Here is a 20,125-nt window from a genome sequence, read left to right as displayed (position 1 = left end):
CTGGGCCTGCTCCCGGGCCTCCTTCTCTCGAGCCTCGTGGTAGGCGGCCTTCCGCTCCAAAATCTTTATTTCTCTTTCGCGATCCGCGAGCAGAGATTGCACGTCAAGTAGACGGATCTCGAGATCTCGGACCTTTATTCGAGCCTCCCCCACCTCCTGCTCGCGTATAGCGAGCGACGATTCGGCCTCCGTCCGGCGGGCCTCCACGGCGCGCACTTCAGACATAGTCAAAGAGTGCGCGCCCTTCTCCTCTTCAAGTTCGGCGACCAGAGTCCGAACCTCGTCTTCGGCCGCCCCTAGCTTCGCTTGAAGCACTTTCTGCTCGGCCTCAGACGCGAGGAACTTTGTTTCGGCCTCCTCGCGCCCCCTTTGATGCCTTCGGGCCCGGTCCTGATAGTCCTGGATGATGTGAATCATCGTCTCGGTCTCGTGGAGGCGCTGCAAGAGGGACATGTAAGAAACAGTTTTAAGCCGAAACACAAATTTGCACAGAGATAAAAGCTGACTTACTCGGATGGAAGAGCAAATAGCGGAGTCCATGAACTCGCCGTAGTTCATGGACCGAATTTTGGCCTGGTCGGCCGGGAGCAGCGCGACCCGAAGAACTTCGCGCGCCACTTGTGCATTATCGAGGGCCGAGTCGCCCTCGAAAACAGCCCATCCAGGAGCGTAAGGCACCCGCTCCTGAGGACCCGAAGAACCCGCCAGACCGGCCTCAGCTGGCCTGGGTGCGGCCGACCCCGTTGCTTCTTGGCTATTCCCCGGCTCAGAGCTGGGGAATTGGGGTCGAGTAGACGGCTGACCGGACCGCTGCGTGGTAGAGGTGGGGCGTGCGAGCGCCAGATCTGTTGAGGTCCTCCCTCCCTGGTCGGAATTTGGAGCTTCCCGTCGACCAGGGACTTGCGAAATCGGCACCGGACACGGAAGTGCCATCGTGGCTCCGCCAGAGCCCACGCCCTCTCCCCGACCAGCCTCAGGGCGCACGGGGCGAGAAGCGCGCGCCTCAACTGTTGTGGTCGTCGAGGTCTTCGCCGAGGTCTTTGCTTTCTTCCTCGGCTCGGTCGGTTCTCCTGAGAGTTCGGCCGCCCTCTTCTGGAAGCGGGCGTAAAGGACTTCGCTCTTGGTCACCATTTTTGCGATGTCTGCAAAGATAAGCAAAATTAAAACATTAGAACAATAAGGAAATAAGAAGTTGCTGTAACTATCCTTACCCTGAGGACGTGCCGAGCTCAAGCCCACGTTCACCAGGGCGTCCTCGCTAATGAGGCCGTTCAGCAAAATCCCGTCCCCAAGGCTGCGGATGGTATCGAAGATCTCCTGCTCACGCGGAGAAAGCTGGGGGAGCCTGTTGATGGATTTAAGTTGGGCCGGCCTCCACCTGGGGTCAAACCCCCAGGACCGTTCAGAACCCAGGAAGAAGAATTTCTCCTTCCAACCATGAATGGATGAGGGGGCACCATGAAAAAGTGGCCGACCCACCCGGAGGGCGATGTAGAGCCACTCCCCGTCTCCCGGGTTCGACTTGAAAATAAAAAGTCGCCGGAAGACGTTGACAGAGGTAGGAATCCCCTGTAGTAAACACAGTGACAGGAAACCCATCACTGTCCTCCAAGCGTTTGGAGTGAGTTGCGCCGGAACCAACTGGCATACCGCCAGCAACTCATTCACAAAGCTGTGAAGAGGAAATCGGAGGCCGGCCCAGAGTGACTCCGAGTGCACTCCGATCCAGCCTACCGGAGGATCGGTTACCCGATCCCTTCGCCTGGCGGGTTCCAAACGGAACCCGTGAAGAGGGAAAAACCACTCTTCGGTCATCTCGACCTCCAGGACACTCATGGTGGACACTACTTCACTAGGCAAAGAACCCATTGCAAGAGAGAGAAGTCAAAAAGAAGGGGGACCTGGGGAAGATGCCGGAGAAAAGGGACTTCGGTCTGAGGAAGACTGGAAGAATAGAAAGCTGGAAGCAGAAAGCAATAGAAAGAGGACAGGGGGCCGGGGGAGAGTTTATATAGACCTCCCCAACGGCCCGGATCAGCGAAGAAAACGCTGCGTCCCGGTTAGATGATAACACGTGTCGGTCTAAAAGACAGAACGACGCATTTAATTAGGGCTAGCGCTTCGAACATCGAAGCGCCCTATCGGATCGTGCGGAAAGGCGTCCGCAATCGAAGATCGTGCAGCCCCATCATGAGCCCACGACGCGAGGACGCTTCGCAAAAAGTGCCCCAATAATGAGGCTTTTCGGGAAGGAAGAGACGCCGCCTATTAAAGACACCTCGAAGCTTCCGATAATTCAAAACGCGCAGTAAATCGAAATTTTCGGAGTTCGTAATAACCCAACTAAGCTACTTCCCGCGCTCCAGCTGGTAGCCAACTGGAACTCGGAAGTCGGGGGTAGTGTTGGGGGAAAAACCCCAAGTCATACATCCACGGAGGCGCTCAGCCAAAGAGCGCCGACCGGAAAGCTGCTCGGTCAGAGAGTGCCGACCAGAGAGCTGCTCGGCCGAAGAGCGCCAGCCGGAAAGTTGCTCGGCCAAAGAGTGTCGAACGGAGAGCTGCTCGGCCAAAGATCGCCGACCAGAAAGCTGCTCGGCCAAAGGATGCCGACCAGGAAGGCGCTCGACTAGAAGGCGCCGACCAGAGTGCGCGCCAAGAGGTGCCCAACCAAAATAAGCTGCTCGGTTAGAAAGTGCCGACCAAAGACAGCACCGAGGCGCTCTGCTAGAAGGTGCTCGCCTAAAGGGCGCCGACCAGGAGTACTCAAAGCAGCCCCGCCACAGGGCGCCCCATTGGGCGATCAGCTCGGCTCGGCACCCTTGCCGAGCCGATGCCTTAACCAAATGTTCAACCTCCGCCTAAAGTCCAAGGGACTTGACAACTCCTACGGCTTGCGACCTGCCACTATCTCCAAGCCATCAAGGCATAAGATCTCCTCAGGCGTTCGGCACGACCTGCCATTAATGCATGAGACTCCCTCAAGTCTCCGATGCACTCAGGCATTTAATGAACACGGCCCAAGACGATCTCCGGATCACTGAACCATCAGAACGTATGGCTCTCCCTGACCGCCGGTTCATTCGGTAATAAATGCACTTACCATCCACGGACCCCAGGCCCACCACAGCCGGCGGTTCAACCACTCCAACAGGTCCGATCGACCGTGACAACTCCCTGATTCCGGTCTGATCCGGTCCCGTTCTCCATTACGCCATTAATGGGCCAAATCGTGCCCAATTATTACAAAATAGGACAAACCTCCTGTCACCTCCCAGGTAACAAAAATTCTCCTATAAAAGGAAACCTGGAGGGAAAAGGGAGAGAGGACCAAAAAGCAGAAAAAAACCCGGAGCTGGAGAGAACCCTCCTAGACCGGGGGAAAAAGGAAGAAAACAGCACAGACACAATTGAACACGGGATTCTCTTTGTCTTCTCCACATACTCTCTCCCCTGCTCTTCTCCACATACTTGCCCCCTCTGACTTAGGCATCGGAGGGCCGGCGCCGGGGAGCCCGGCCACCGGTTTTCTTTGCAGGACTTGCACACCCCCCCGCAGCGGAGGACGCAGCCAGCCGGCGCACCGCCGTCCGCCCCCTGCAGCAGCGGAGCTCCTCCTTCCCCGGCTTCACGGCGGCCCCCGGGTCCAATTTCCAGCAACAGAAGCTAATCTAGGACCTGGCCAATCCATGAAAGAGTTACTTCGGCCAGTCCTTGAGGCTTGAAGATAGTAAAAATTATTGTCCCAGCCCAGCTAATCAGAGTTGATTTCGAGAAAAATACATTAAGGATTGTGGAGCTTGTCTATAGAAAAATTAGACACTGCCGAGGCTTTTTAATATATATGCCGTCACAAAAAGCATCGGTAGTTTCGTTCCTGACACTTTCTAAAGCGTCACAAAAACATCCATATCAGTAATGATTTTTTGTTGTTTTTATATTTGATCCCTAGATTGTTTTTATGGCTTGGAAATGGTCGAACTAATGGTGTTCCTCTCTATCAGCTTATAAGATGGTTGAACCATTGGATATAATGCATAGTTTGTTTTGTATATCTTCTAGCTAGTTTCGGCTAATTTTGTTGTATAATGCCAGCCATAATATCCGAAAGGTTTTTAACTGTTTTTCGGCCATAGTATTGAACGATATACCTTCAATTGCTTGCATCAGGAATGCTTGGATTTTTGTAGTGCTGGCAATTTAGTGTATTGTGGCATTTTGTTTCATATCCTTGTAGAATGGCCTTGTGAGGACTCAGTAGTTTATTCAAATTCAAATAAGCATTTTAATAAGCTCTAAATCTAGGTGCTAGACTGCTATCCAATCATGGCATACTTAAACTATTAAAGTTCGTTCAGGGTAAATCCATCGACATCCCATATCTTAGAGATGATGGATGGAGCACAATGGATGCAGACTTGGTCATATGAAGAAATTGCATAGCGTCTTGTTTGAATGAAACCAATGAAATTTTTTAAGCTATGATTGATTGCTTTTAACCTTACCGAATCTAAATAATGATAATGGTAATTTTTACTTCAGAGTTTACAAGTAGATGAACCGAGAGTAGCAATCTGAAGTAAATTTTTGCTTGTAAAAGTTTCCGACACAGAGCTTTTGGTAGTAAAATTTTAACTGAAAAATATATTACTGTTTGATAACTATATTTTTAAGATGTCGTAAAATTTTTATATATTGAAAATAAATAAGTCTTATATATAATAGATATTTTTAAAATATTGTTTTTATTAATCAATGTCGCAGGCATTTTTTTTTGGTTTAAGCATTGTGGGCTAACCCCGGCCATGCTTGATGTGTATTGTAGGCCAGAGAGTGATTCGACTATGTTTTTGGCTGGATCCAAGGAGGCGCAGGCGGTATAGGCGGATGCCGCCCCTTGCTTCAAAATATCTAAGCCATGGTCTGTGGCGATGTAGCCTTTCAGGCCAAGCACGTGTATATAGAGGGCAACAGGGACGTGGCCAACCATTCTTAAGATACCTTTTGGGTTGAGGAGATGGAGCTGTCTAGTACTCTCCGGAACTTATTGTCTTTTATTTTTTTGGATGTATTCATGCTAGAATTATATGGATCATCAGTTTCATCAAAAAAAAAAAAAATTATTACTAATCACAGTTCGCACGTGAGACAGAAACGTGCCTTCTATCGACATATCGACACCCATCCACCGCCTCCACACGGCGACAAGTTAACTAGCTTACGAGTTACGACCAGTAAAAATCGTATATATAGACCGTAAATAACAACCCACGAACCCGGTGACCAGGCTCCAACAAGCGGTAAGTTCTCGTAAATGTATCCTGTCCCGCGGCATCAGGAGAAGAAGTTTAGTCGAGGCCGCCTCCACCTGGAATCGGTTCGCCGGCGACGACAGTCGTCTTTCTAACGGGCGACCATCGCGTGGCTGGGAGTCCCAAAGAATAAAAATAAAATAAAACCCTCACCCTAATCCCAGGATTTTGATCGCTGCAACCTCCTCTTCCCGCAAACCCTAGCTCTTCTCTCCTCTCTCCTCCTCTCCCCACGCGGCCTCGCATGTTATCGGGCCATGGAGATTGAAGTCGTCTCGGATCCCAAGTCGCAGCAGAACGGGAACCCTAACCCTAGCCTCAGCGATCCCGCCGCAGACCTCGTCGTCGACGTCTACTCCGCCTCCGCCTACGGGGACTTGGAGAAGCTCCGGAGGTTCGTCGAGAGGTACGGGCAGTCCGTCGCCAGGCCCGATGGAAACGGCTACCACGCGCTCCAATGGGCCGCCCTTAATAATTATGCTCATATTGCCCAGTATATAATCGAGGTAGTTTATAGCTAGCTAATCTCCCTTTCTGCTTCTCTTAATTGTCTCGGATTGTTTCGTCTGATTAGGGTTTTGTTTTTGGATTTTGAAGCATGGGGGCGATGTAAATGCTGCTGACCACACGCAGCAGACAGCGCTTCATTGGGCGGCTGTGCGTGGGTCGATTGCGGTGGTTGATGTGCTGCTGCAGAATGGAGCTAGGGTTGAGGCTGTCGACCTAAATGGGTACCGGGTAATGTTATGTTCGACAATTGCTAATGGTGATTGGATTTGTTGGTTGGATAAGTCATAGATGATTCGCATTGTTAGAAAGAGTAACATAACATGACCGTAGTTTTGGTGCAAGAATTTTTTTTCAGCCTTAAATCTGAATTTTTAAAAAAATTCAGAAATAATCTTGTTATTAACGATTTGTCTGGTACTGCATGCTCCTTGCAGAAATATAAACATTTTGTACTCTGTCATACTTATATAGCGAACTATTCATAAATTTTCTCGAGCTACTGGAAAGTGCAGAGTGGGACCCTGTTTTTTCAGATGGAAGAACAAAATTAATTAAGTGTTTTCTATTTTTGGGAAAGTTCTTTATTTGGAATGGATGCTTCTCGGTTTGATCCCTTCTGTTTAGGAAGTTAAAGTAAGATCTGCAACCTCGATACCGGATACTGGATTGGTATGTTACTGATTTGGTACGGTATGGTACACACTCATACCGAAATAGTTTGAAACTATTTTTCTCACCTTTTATCTTGGTATATCTTCTGTGCAGCTCGGTATGTACCTCAGTTCATCTCGGTACACCTCGGTATGGGACATTACTGGGCTGAACATGAGTTTTGTATCGGCTCTAATCCCATTCAGTATGGTATGCCAATACCAGATGGTTCAAGACGGTACGATAGTCCATGACTGAAAGTGTTGATCAAACTCAAGTAATGACAAGACATCCTAATTTATTTAATTAAAGTGCTACCATATGAGACATCGTATGGATGTAGCGGAGGACTTGCTGATGAGACATCGTATGGACTTGCTGATGACCTTTATTATCTACGAAGTTTATGTAAAATAGTTGCTGTTGGATCCCTGTCTGTATTTATGTTTCAAAATCAGGATCATTTTTTAAATTGGAAAGACAATTGGCTTAAGGGTCATTAGTTTAACCATTAAGTGATCTGGAAACCAACTGGGAGATCATCACAATGTAATAAATGAACGCTTATTAATTGATTAAAATAAAAAGATGAAATACAATTTTAGGTATATATGTGAAATGAAGTCTAATGAAAGAGTTAATTCAATTTAGCATTTCGTGTCACATCAAAGAGGAGAAAAAAGAGAATAAGCAAGATTCTACAGTTAGCCCTCTAAAGCTGAGAGCTATGGTGGAAACAATCATTTCTTGGCATTCACCTTCTTGCTTGGTTTTAATTAATTACTTTTCGAAGTCCAAATGAATCCATCAATATAAGCACACTGTTGCAGGCGTAATGACGTCACTAATCTATATCATCGAAGCCACCTCCCTCCGTTGGATTTTTGGGTGGAGAGGGAGGCATGAGGCCAGTGAGCTTGAGGTCGATGGAGCTTGATTTTGAAGTTGAGATGCCTCAAGGAGAGGAGAACCCAAAATGATGGGATTTGGAGGTGGGGGGAAGATTGAGAGAGGAGAACTGGAAGTGACACATTCTATATCTTAAAAACATCTGTTTCTTCCAAAACTGCAGTTGTTTGCTTGAGTCGACTTTAACCATTGGTCTGAGTGGTTTTCACAAATAATAGTGTTTTCTTTGCTCTGTATATATTTGATGTCATTCCAGACTGTAGGCCTCTGATGTGGTTTTTGAGACATTTTGTTCTTGATATCCTGTCTTCGTGGTACTTTCAAGACCTGAAATCTTATTCATTCACTTTACAACTACAACTTGAAGTATGGCAATATATATGTGACGGATTACACCCTGTTGCTGATTAATTTGTTTTCAAATTTAAAAGCAAGAGTTTCTGATAATTTAAAATACCAAACTCTTCAATATTGTCTTGTATTGTTATTTAATGAGGCTTATAATTTGGTTCCAGAAAAGATAAAAATAAAATGAAAGGATTTAATTTAAAAAGAAGCAAGGCTAGTGTTTGAAAGTTCTATGGTTTCTGCTTGTCAAGGATTGATGCATGTACCATCTTTTGCTGTTATGCCATTATGCTATTGGATTATATTAACCATATTTCTTATTGTGGATGTCTTTGCATCAGGCAGTTCATGTTGCAGCACAGTATGGACAAACATCATTCTTGAATTACATCATTGCAAAGTATGGTGCAGATTTTAATGCCCTGGATAATGATGGAAGAAGCCCGCTGCATTGGTATGTCAGATTCATCTAGATGAATGTCTCTGCTGTTATCAAAGTTGCTGCTTGTTAGAGTAACAGACTATCTGTTTCATGATCTCTTATATATACCAACTTTAATATTTGAACTTGGTATGGAGAACCTACAGCATGGTCCTATCATGTCTTCAGATCCTCTCTTGCTTTGGAATAGTGAAAAGTCACTAATATTAGTCAATCCTAGGCAGTTTGTATCTATAGCACCAGCAGCCATGAATACTGATTGAGGGACTAATTGGTCATGTTGGGAAATGTTTCAGTTGCCATTTATATTCCGTTTGACTCATGACTAGTGGTGAGTCTGGGCTAGATTCATTTCATATGCACTCTGTCCCAACTCCCCCCTCTGTACCATTACCCTTTAGAGAAGGGTTTCCTTTTGAGAGCCAGTAGGTTGTCATCACCATATGCTAAATTTTCCTCTAGAGTAAAGGTTATAAGTACACTTTTAGGAATACTCTTTTGGTCCGAGTTGTTAGGTGGTCAATATATGTTAAGGGTAATTCAAATTTATGGGAACAAAGAGAGCTAGCAAACTGCAAATAAAGTTGATTTTAATGTTTTTTTTTTCTTTTTCTGCATCTCATACATAAGGTTTCTCGCACACTGTCTAGTTGGGTTGTGCTCATATTTGCTTAAGGTAGTCCTTTAAGGCATTTGATTGCTGAATGAGAGAGCCTTTCATTTTGGTTGGAATTTTTTAATATCATGACTGAAGCAATTTTATCATATTTTGGGACTTCTTGTTCCCTTTTTTTGTAAGCAGCTGTCTTGTTCATTTCTTCAGCTTTACTAGTGCTTTTGCTCTAGTGATCTAATTTAGTTAACTTTTGATTTATCTACAATAAGGCTCTTGGGTGCATCATCTTGGTCAATGGTGAGCATTAGCGTTCTTTACTATTTTGATTTCTGTTATAATGAATTTGTTTGACAATTGTTTCAAACTTCATATCCATTGCAGTTCCAATCTACGACTTCATCTCATAAAGTTGACAAGATGATCTTAGCATTGGAAGTTTGTGTTGCAATTTAGTAAATTTGAATAGAAGAATTTCTTACAATATTACATGTTATATATCTTTCCCTTCTTAGTAATGTTATATTGCTGATATGATTGTTCTAGAACTGTTGTGTATATGCAATCACATGCCATATTAAAAGGGGAGGGAGAAAAATGTATATTGCCATTAAACTACAGGATTGTTCTGTTGCTTGACCAAGTCATTTTAAACATCTTGTGCCATTGCGTAGGGCTGCGTATAAGGGCTATGCAGATGCTGTTAGGTTGCTTTTGTTCAGAGATGCATACCAAGGGAGGCAAGATAAAGAAGGTACCCTTTCTAGGCATTTCCTTGCAACTGCTTTCCTTGTTGTCTTTTTCTGTTCCTACTGGTATTGTTGCTATTAGCAGTAGCGGTTGTATTTCTGCTAGTAGTAGCAGGAGTCCTTTTTCTGTAAACTAATGAGTGGATGATTGTATAAAAAAGAAACTAAAACTTTGAGAAAAGCATGCATTGATGATCTAACTATATCATCCTCCTTTAGGAAAAGTTGTATAACCAAGGGAAGTGGGAACAAAATTAAAGTATCTTTGTTTAACACATTATGGTAAAATAAGAAGAATTTGATCATAAGCATGATCTATGAAAAAGTTCAACAAAGGACGAACATTCACAATCTTGGAAAAAGAATTGTTGCAAGGTTTATGTCTCATTTGACAATTAAAAGCCATGGTCATGAAAGGAGTTCAAAGAGTATCAAATATATCGATTTACAACATGATGCTCATTTAAGAATTTATTTACTTTCAAGCATATATTAAACATTATTATCCAAAATTAGCAAAATGTTTAGAGAAAATTAATAAGGACATTAAATTTGAACTTTGTTAAATACAACTAACATTGATGGATTTGTAAAAAACTTTCAATTTTACATTAAGCAACATAATATTTGTTTTCAACAAAAGGAAAAGAAATAAGAGTAAGAACTAAGAAGTGATAAAAACAAAGAAAGAGATGAAGAAATTAAGGAAGAAAAGGAGAAGCAGTTGAAAGAGAAAGGAGAAGGAAGATTAAAAAAAAGTTTCTGTAGGATGAGGGAGAAGGGGTAGACTTAGAAGGATGGAATCAGTAAGAGAAAGCAAGCGAGAAAACCCTTTTTTGAAGAGCCCTGCTGGGTATTATGCGGTAAACGGAGTGGCTAGTGCTCATTTTGGGCCTGATCCAACATGACTTGGGAGATTGGGCCCAGTTCAACCAAACCAGGGGTTACTGAGCCTCATGGTACTGAACCTGGCCATCACAGTATGTACTTTTTTAAATCATTGTAATCTAATTTTGTTTGGTCAACTTGGTGGGCTCACATTCATTTGGACCTCGCACTTTGTAAGTCTATAAGGACCAGAGCAATAAGAACTGCTAATCTTCTGTATTGGCTGTTTGAGATTGGCTAACCTGGTCATAGGAGGTCATTGTAATAAGCTAGTACGTAGAAAAAGGCACACATTACCGGTCATTCATCTTTCTAACATAGTATTAGATATAGATTACTAACTATTATCAGTATATCTCATGTGCAATTGCATTATATAATATATTCTGGAACTGAAAGTTAGTTTCGCTGAATATATTGGAGACAGAAGGTATATGTCAATTTAAATACTGATGTAGTTTAAGTTCTGTGGTTTTAGGCTGCACAGCCTTGCACTGGGCTGCAATCAGAGGCAATGTGGAGGCATGCACTGTGCTTGTCCATGGCAGGCACCAAAGCGGAATTGATGGTGAAGGATAAAAATGGATTTACTCCTGCTCAGCTTGCATCTGACAAAGGTCATCGGCATGTTGCCTACCTTCTTGTACGTAGTTGACTAGAAGTTGTTATTATTCATTTTATACATACATAATGCTTGCTATTTTGAATTTGAATTGATTTGCAGGATCAATATAGACTGCTCTAGGCTTACATTCTGTTAGAGTATAGTGAGTATTTCATTATGTAAATGCAAACTTTAAATGAAAATCTATATTGTGATAATGGAAATCATTTGATTATGTTAACTGGTAAGGTATCTTTTGTTGTACCTCCTGTGATGATCTGTAATTGTGATCTTGAGTGTCAAATGTGTTGCTTTCAGCAAGATTCTAGATTAATGAAAGTGGTCATGAGGGTGCTGAAACCCTTTCGAACTTTTACTAATACATAGTTTACTCTGCTGTGTTTAGTCCAATGCAACAAAGGTGAATGGCGACTCCTGCGGTGATAAGTTTTGTGCTGCAAGAATCAGGAACATTGGATATGCTCCTATTCTGCTGTTTCTGATAATTATCCTTATTGTTCTTTTCATAAATTCCATCCTTAATGGTGGGTATTCTTGGTTTCTTAATTTAGTAGCTGATGAGTAGTGAAACTTTTTAATTGCAAAGTTGAATCTTTAATTCCGCTTTTGCTCTATCTAGCACCTAATTTTGTGAAGATTACTGCTGTTGTTGGCCTTTGGGGATGGACTGCCGTTTCACTTGCAGTTGGTTCACTATTTATGTTCTATAGATGTAGCAGGTAATTCTTTATGTTGATTATGGATGATTTTATTTGTTTTGTATATGAATATTGTTTTTGTCCTATCGGTTTTAATCCTACTATGCCTGAACAACATACACATAAGGTGGCATTTGGTAAGGGGTGATGACTGCAAGATCAACGGTGATTTGGGTGGAGGTGATGAGATCACTGCATTTGGTCACACCCCGGTGATCCTACGTGGCGGTGATTTAAAATCACCTCCACTCTTAAAATCACTGCCCAACCTAGTGAAGTTAAATATGTCCTTGTGGATAGGTGTCCAAGATCACTCTAGGGCAGTGTTGGGTTGAAATTTGGGCGGAAAATGCTCCTCGGTCTAGCAGAAAAAATTGGCCCAACTGGCAAACTCTACCCTGCCCCAACCCCTTTAGTCCCAATTAAAATAATATGGAATATATCAAGTTAGTTTTGGTATTTCATGGTCAGTGATCTTAGATACCCATGGCCCACCATTTTTGTATCCAATCTGAATTCGTTAATTGGCTTCATTGCAGCAAGGATCCAGGTTATATCCAACCAAATACAGGAGGGTCAGCGAGGAATGTAGGTGCAGTGGTTCGTCCTGTCTCTCTCTCTCAGTTGCCTGTAGTGTGTATTCTTCCGTTCATATTCTGAAAGAAACCATGTTAAATGTGAAAACAGCATGCAGCCTTGGGGTCAAGATGAAGTAGAACCCATGACCCAAATACAAGTGTCTGGGATGGTGCTAGTTGTTTATGATTATTTTACAAGAAGGATTAAGTGTTGAAGTTTATCATCATGCCATATTATCATTTTTAGAAATAATTTCTGATTTTATTCTCTTGTTTGGTGTGAATTCCACTACCTTCTTTCATCTTCTCAATCAATGGGCTGTTGCAGCATAACCACATTAGAAATTACCACAAGCTTCATTATATAAGTTGTTAAAAGTTGCTAAACTAATTTAAATGATGTGCCTACTTCATATGCCTGTTGTTTTCTTGCTATCATTAAGGAAATCTTCTGTACGAATTAAAATTACTTAAGTAATTACTATTCAATAAAAGAGAAATATTTTTGTCAAGGATTACTATGAAAATATGAACATTAGTTTTCAAAAATTGAAAAGAGGAATTTGGTGAAAGAGGGAGACTTGGATTGGGGTCATGTTCGATGAATTTAAAACTGTTTTTAATCAAGGTTTTAGGGATAATGCTCCTCCAGTAAATTGGGCCTTTGGTCGCCATTAAACTAGTACTTAGCGTGTGCAATGTCACATGCAAGAGGGTGGAAACAGATACCCACCTGGGAGGAACAGAAAAATGTGGTTGTGGGAGTCTGAAAGGGGTGGAGTTGATTTCAGGGAACCTGGAATTTGCATTATAATAGTAGAGATGAAAATTGTACCTTATGTTAATTACTATTAGTTTTTTTTTCTCTTGTCGTGATTATTTATCTTTGGAATGACCATATATTGTGACAAATTTACAATGAATAAGAGGGAGATATGAAGGGGGAACATTAAATGGTGACTAGGCCAAGAGATAATAAAGCTAATGGCTTATAGACCAACTAATTGTAGAGGCTTTCCAGATAACAGAGCAAATGAAGGAGTCTCTAATTGTATAAGTTTTGATTGCAATACCGTGTTCCAAAATAAGGTGTTGCTTTTCATGCCACTGCTTTAAATTTCTTACACTTATTATAGGAGATGCACTTTCCTTGCCAATTCATGAAACCAAGGTCCAAAAACTCAGTTCAATTTTGGTTGGGTTAAATGAATGCCAATTTCAGAAGTTTTGATGTGCATACAAAAATTAGGAAAAACTAAAGTAGAACAAGTCAAGAAACTAATCTAGAATTATCTTTCAGTATATTTTGTTGTTTAGGACTTTTGCGTACAATTTTTTAAAAATAAAAGGCTCCAGCAAGTTTAACATTAATTTTATAATGCAATATATCACATGATGAAGACATAGCATTTGACAATATATAACATTGACACTTATTCCCTAGGATATCTAAACTTATGGAAAAAAATTCTTGAAATTATACTAAAATAACATCATGTTAAACCTATGCCCTGAACATAGTCTTATATCGAACCAAGCAGCTGAACTGTGCCAATAATTGACCTGTCTGGTTGGGTACGTCCTGAACTAGCCAGTTCAGATTGGCAATCCTTGCATGCACACATATATATCTATATATACACTTGTTTGCATATGTATGCACATACATACACATGCATATATGTCTATGTGTAAAGTCAATTTCCTTCATTTTCAGCCGAAACTTCAAAATAACCTATGTTTGGATTGTCTTTAAGGCAAAATTGAAAGGTTTCAATGTCAGCTTCAAAGTTCCAGCTGAAACTTAAAAAGATGCATAAAACTGCTTCCACACCATTTTATTTGATTAATCTTTCTCCTTCTCATTCTTCATTCAGCTCACCATCCACCAATTGCATCCAACTAAATACATGTAGACTTTTCATATGAATTAGATCTTGTTGCACTCAGCTGGCTATTTACCACTTGTATTTGACAGGACCCTTTGTTGGATATTGATCTCAACAATTCTACAATTTGGACAGGCAATTGGTCTCAACTCTGCCCTACATGTAAGGTACTTGCAATGTTTTATCTCAGAGAGAGAGAGAGAGAGAGAGAGAGAGAGAGAGAGAGAGAGAGCTGTATAGGCAAGTTATCAATCACGAAGAAGCTATGATGGCCATAGGTTCTTTTCTGTTTTCTGTCAGTAACAAGAAGACCCAGTGTCAGCCCCATATACTGGTGGTTTACTGGACACTGTTATTCCCCCCCCCCCCCCCCCCCCTCTCCTCCTTTTTTCTGGGTCTTTTTTAGGTGAAATACCTATCTTGGAGAAAATTTGATTTGCAATCTTGCTTTTCTCATCAGATAATCCGACCTGTGCGCTCGAAACACTGTCCGACTTGCAAACACTGTGTGGAGCAGTTTGATCATCATTGTCCATGGATATCAAATTGTGTTGGGAAGGTCAGTAGTAGTTTATCATGAGCTGGGTATTATAGAATAGGTATCCATTATTAAATGTGTAATGTTGTAGTTACATTTTCCAAGAGCTGAGGTAATTTTCCATGTTGCTGATTCGACCTATATTTCCTTCTTTACTATGTGCATTTAGATGATTATTCGTATGGTTTAATAACGAACTTCAACTTTTCCATTTTGACTTGGCTACATTGTTTATTTGGTTGTTTTGCAGAAGAATAAGTGGGACTTTTTTGTTTTTATTTGTATGGGAACATTATCAACATTCCTTGGAGCTGTTATTGCATTTCATAGTGAGTGCTCTAAATCAAGATAGCTAAAGTATATTGGTTCTTTTCTTTGTCTTGAATTAGCACATTTTGATGGATTTAAACTTTATGCTACATAACAGGAATTTGGACAGCATCACCAACAATTCCATCTTCTGATACATGGATTCATCATATGCTGACAGACCATCCTGGGGCTGTTGCATTTCTTGTGTTGGATATTTTCTTATTATCTGGAGCTTTTGTTTTGACAGTGGCACAGGCATCACAGGTGATGTTTTTTGATATTTACTTACTTTTATGTTGTTAGTATAAATATGGCTATCTCTAGGATCTCCGGTACAATTTGTGATGTTGTTACAGAATGGTAAAATGCTGCTTGAGATCTCTGAATTAGGGCTCCAAAAGTTTAGTACTTCCATGCTTCTACACTAACGTTGAGTCTAAAGGTTTATGAAAAATAATATAATTTATCTAAACTGTTGTTGGATTTTAAGGCCGGAGTGCATAGGAAGAGTACCCCCAATTGTTGGTGGTGTCAAGGAAGAAGGGCATGCTAAAATGTTCATTGAGACATTTTAAGGACATCTGTGAAGGAGTTAAAATAATTAGTAGCAGCTGTCACTTGATAGATAATTTCCAATGGCAAGCAAAGTAGACCAACAATCATCCTGAAACTATCTACTGCTCTGCCCTTGGTGGTTGTCATCAATGAGCTGAAAGTTAAAATCCATGAGAAGGTGCCATGGATGTGATCGACAGTTTTGATCCATGATATGTTTGAAAACTAAATCGAACTATGAAGGAAACGTTTGGACTTTGGAGGTTTGGGATTGTAAAAGCGGTAGAAAGAAGAGATAACTATGTTCCAATTTTGGTGGTAATTTGAGATGAGGTCGTAGTCAGAGATAGACAAATAATACTACCAATGCTGATCATTATCGTTCTATTTGTAGTGAGGTGGCTGAAGTGGAGTGGTGCTTTTGTTGTATGATACCATTGAATGTCTTCAAAACATGAAGAAAATGTTATAAGATGGTAGTGGGGCTGGCAAGTACAGAATAACTGCATGCACACAGACAAAAATTGTGGAGTTTTTTTTTTTTTTTAAGATTCAAGGACATGAAAATGTTGAAGTGGATGTGCATTAAATCTATTTTATATAGATATACACAATGAAGAACTAGAAAAGGCTCAGATTTGAGTCGAGCAAATCTATCTCTTGGGGCAATTTTGGTAAGGGTTCTTGATAACTTGTCTTTGTTAGCTAGGTGTAAGGCATTGCTACTGAGTTGCCTGCCTTGTTCTCATTCTTAGGTAAGCCAACTAATTGCCAGATTACCTTGCTTTGGAGGGGCAGAGGAGTCAAATGTTTGGTAGGAACACTGCCTTAGTTTTCCTCTAGTTTCTTACGTACACATTGTGTTACGTATTATAGATTGTAATTCTTACAATAGAAAATATTTGCCTGCTAAAATAATAAAATAAGTGTGAGTTCAAATTGGTGTGAAAAAAGGTGTAAATTTAAGTGAATATTAGAGGATACAGCTCACTTAGTAATAGATGACATTTGTATAGTTGAAACTCAAACAATTAGAAAGTATGCTTACATATTATGGTTATGGTCAATATCCACCTAATGAACATTGTTTGAAGCAATTCTAATAATAAACAAGCTTATTACCTTATACTTGCGATCTTTCTTTTTAGAAATACTCACTAGCTTATACATCTTAGTGATTGTTATCATCAACCAATGTTATGCTTCTCTTGTAGGTAATCAATTAAGTAGACCTAGATTCTTGATGGCAATAAAAATTGCAGGAACTAGGTTTTATGTTTAATTGTTAAGATTGTAAGAGATTGGAATTTTCTTCATGTCGTGGATTCGAGAATTGTCGAAACAGGATGGCATCATTGGTGCTGTACGATTTTGACATGAAACAAGCATCGTATGGGTGTTGGGACATGAAACTGTCTTGACCGGTATGTATCTGCCATACTGGTGCATACTAATAGTGCCATGTTGACCATAAAGGTCGATGTCGATGGCTTTTCATTCTTTTTGAGGCTTTCAGCTTGAGTACATACTATCGATGCCAGTGCCATACTAATACCCTACCAACACCGCACTGGTACTGGTATTTAAAACCTTGTTTCATGCACTATGCCAAACTTGATGGTAGGGTCGGAACTAGGGCGGGATGGTTCTTAGGCTTGAATTTTTCTTTCAAGGTTTGGCCCGAGACACTCCTGACCCGAACACAAGTTTGGCTTGAAGCCCAAATGGGCTTGACCTGAGTTAAGCCCGCTAGGGTGAGGTGAAGAGAGGGAAATCAAATGTGGAGCTCCAATGTGGGTTCCATTCTCCATGGATGGGCATTGAGTCGGGGGATAAGAAGATTGAGTAGAGGGAGGGAGGATCAGGTGGGGAGTGAGAGGGGGGAAGGGGATCGGTTGTGGCGGGGAGGGGGAGAGAGGGGGGAGAGATCGTAGGGAGGGTCAAGGAGGTGATCAGGTGAGGATGAGTTTGGGTGGGGGGTGGGCACAGGGAGAGCGACACAAAAAGAGAGGTGGGAAGGGAGATAGAGATTAAAGAGAGGGGTGTCGGTTAGATAAGAAAGTGGGGGGCATAGGTTTTTAGGGGACACCGAGCTAGGAGTCTGATCAGGCCATGACTAGACCCGAACATGCTCAAAACATAATCAAGCCTCGGGTTCCAGGCCCAAGCCCAACCGGATTTTCTTCAAGCCATGCCTAGAGCTTGGCTCAAAGTCGGCTTGGCCCAACAGGCCTCGGGCCGAGTTGGGCCCATGCCCAACCCTCCTCGATTTTTAACTGCAAAGGACCTAAACCTATGATAAGTTCGGTTCTTCTGGAACTATATCTCGTGAAATTTTCCGCCATGAGTATCTAAGCATGCATTAGGCTTAGAAACAGCTATTTTTGCATTATAGAGTAGAACTTACATATTATTCAATGCCTTTTTCTTTTGTAAGTATGCTGATTCAATGAGCTGCTATACATGACTAGCAATGCATTTTCAATGTTGAAAAGCATGAATCCTTACAATTGCCACACCCTTTCTCTCCAAGTGATGGACCTGACATGAATTAGTAAATCACCATAGCTGAACATAGAAAATATAAGATGATATGACTGCAGTAAGAACTTGTGGAGATCGACTATAACTTGCCACGTAGTGGATTGTGCTCCTTTCCTCGACTGGGGCATTATTGTATGCACTGTTAGCAAATCAGCATTTAACCTACCAATCAGGTGTTCGCATGTATGCAGATAGCACGAAATATCACAACTAATGAGTTGGCAAATGCTGCTCGGTATTCATATCTTCGAGGACCAGAAGGACGATTCCGCAATCCCTATAACCATGGTTTTCGTAAGAACTGCACAGATTTTTTGATTCATGGCTACATCAGTGATGATGAAATTGCCTGGCCATCACTTCAACAAGCTGCACGGTGAGACCAGGTCACAAGGTTCTTAATAATGCAGTGGAGCTCCCTGCCATGAAATCCCTGTTATTTTAAATGAGACGGAAGTTTGCTCTTGGAGGTGCTTGAGGCTGAAACAAATGGACTTTGTGGATATGCTGGGCTGCTTCTAGGCTTGATTTGAGTGCTTGCTGTTCTGGGACTGCAGAGTATCAGTAATAATTGATGTCCACGCTAGAGTTCATTACTCCATAGGAATTAGCAAAATGTCCACTATTATCAGATCATCTTATGTAGAGTCTTTACCTCGCTTTTGTTTACAAGATAATATCTGTATTATAATATTTAGTTGTAAAGGAAACAAGATTAGAAGTGCAATAATCTTGTGGGATATTTTGTGTGTGTGTGTGTGTGTGTGTTTTGGTCAGTTATCCTGGAAGAAAAAAGATAGAAATCAAACTGCAGATGTCATGCTTTCTGAGCTGAAGCGTGTGCAAGTTTGCTTTTCGTTTCCTTTTAACATCTGTTTAACACAGGCAGTGAGTGCTCTCTCTCTCTCTCTCTCTCTCTGAGGCGTGCACAGGACCAAAGGTATGCTCGAATCTCTGTTGGAAGCTCAAGATGCACTTGAACGATAAGGACAAATTAAAGAAAGTGTTTTCCAGAAGTATCACTCAATGGTATGCATCTACGCATTTGTGACCTTTATGGCGGCTTGGCATTATTATTTGAAAGCAAGAAATGCAGAATCATTCTGTATTGGACGGTTTCGTCCGTTTCAAAACATATTGGCAGCTACCGGTGTTGCTCCGACTTTGAAACCGGTTTTCTATCGGAGCGGGAGAAGCCGAAAAGAAAGAGAGAGCGAGCTGAGAAGGGAGGAAGAACAAGCAATCGTGGATGCCTGCAGAAGGCTGTGGGTGGCCAAAATTAAAAAAATAAAAAAAATTTAAGTAAAGTTTGCAAGTGATTTGTCGATTCTACTTAAAAAATTTTAAATTTTTTTCGCAGCCGCGTCCTCTGTCTCTTGTTTTGAAAACAGGGAACACGGCCCCAGTCCCTACAGTCTTCTACGGAAGTCCGTGGCCTCTCCTTCTCCCTCTCTCTCCTGTTCGTTTTCTCTCTCTCTCTTCTTCGGCTTCGGCTGATTTTTCTCAATACAGCTTGGTACCGAATTGGTCCCGAGTTGGAATCCTTGTTTGAAAGCATTTGGTGGTCTAAGTAGCTGGATCCTTCCATTTTCCTTATGAAGGGAAAACTAACTCATCATGCCATCTAACTCCATCTTGTGCTGCAGTAGGAATTTTTTGTACAAAGCAATATCAGGCCGCCTCTTGTAGCTGTCTCATTTGTGCAAGTCGAGCTTTTATACTTCTAGAGTGACTGGATTGTTTCAGATAAATCTGTCGACCGACCAACCGCTTAATCCCGGTTGCACTTACACCCAATATTTATAAACTTATACTTGCACCTACGTGACAGCGAATCTATTTACCTCATGAAAAAAAGTTAAAATTATCCTTAAGTGACGAACAAATAACAAAAACTCTTAAAACTAGGAGTAAATTATAAAAATCTATGTTTATATCCCTAAGGTTTATTTTTATCTAATATTTGA

At 41.7% G+C, this 20,125-nt stretch overlaps 1 protein-coding gene across 1 annotated transcript; it reads left to right on the top strand.

Moving 5' to 3' along the window:
- The first annotated feature begins 5,279 nt into the window (after window positions 1-5,279).
- LOC103707619 (probable protein S-acyltransferase 23) lies at window positions 5,280-18,991 on the top strand. The gene is given in 14 exon segments (XM_008792168.4): window positions 5,280-5,815; window positions 5,907-6,047; window positions 8,069-8,181; window positions 9,457-9,536; window positions 10,898-10,959; window positions 10,961-11,062; window positions 11,430-11,568; window positions 11,664-11,763; window positions 12,282-12,342; window positions 14,299-14,376; window positions 14,670-14,768; window positions 14,998-15,076; window positions 15,175-15,323; window positions 18,350-18,991. Coding segments are annotated over 14 exon segments (1,641 nt in total). The 5' UTR covers window positions 5,280-5,566; the 3' UTR covers window positions 18,539-18,991.
- Window positions 18,992-20,125: the final 1,134 nt, after the last annotated feature.

Source organism: Phoenix dactylifera, chromosome 6 (assembly GCF_009389715.1).
Source record: "Phoenix dactylifera cultivar Barhee BC4 chromosome 6, palm_55x_up_171113_PBpolish2nd_filt_p, whole genome shotgun sequence".
Classification (NCBI taxonomy): domain Eukaryota; kingdom Viridiplantae; phylum Streptophyta; class Magnoliopsida; order Arecales; family Arecaceae; genus Phoenix; species Phoenix dactylifera.
The sequence above is the reverse complement of the archived record's forward strand: the minus strand, read 5'-3'. Positions and strand labels throughout refer to the sequence as shown.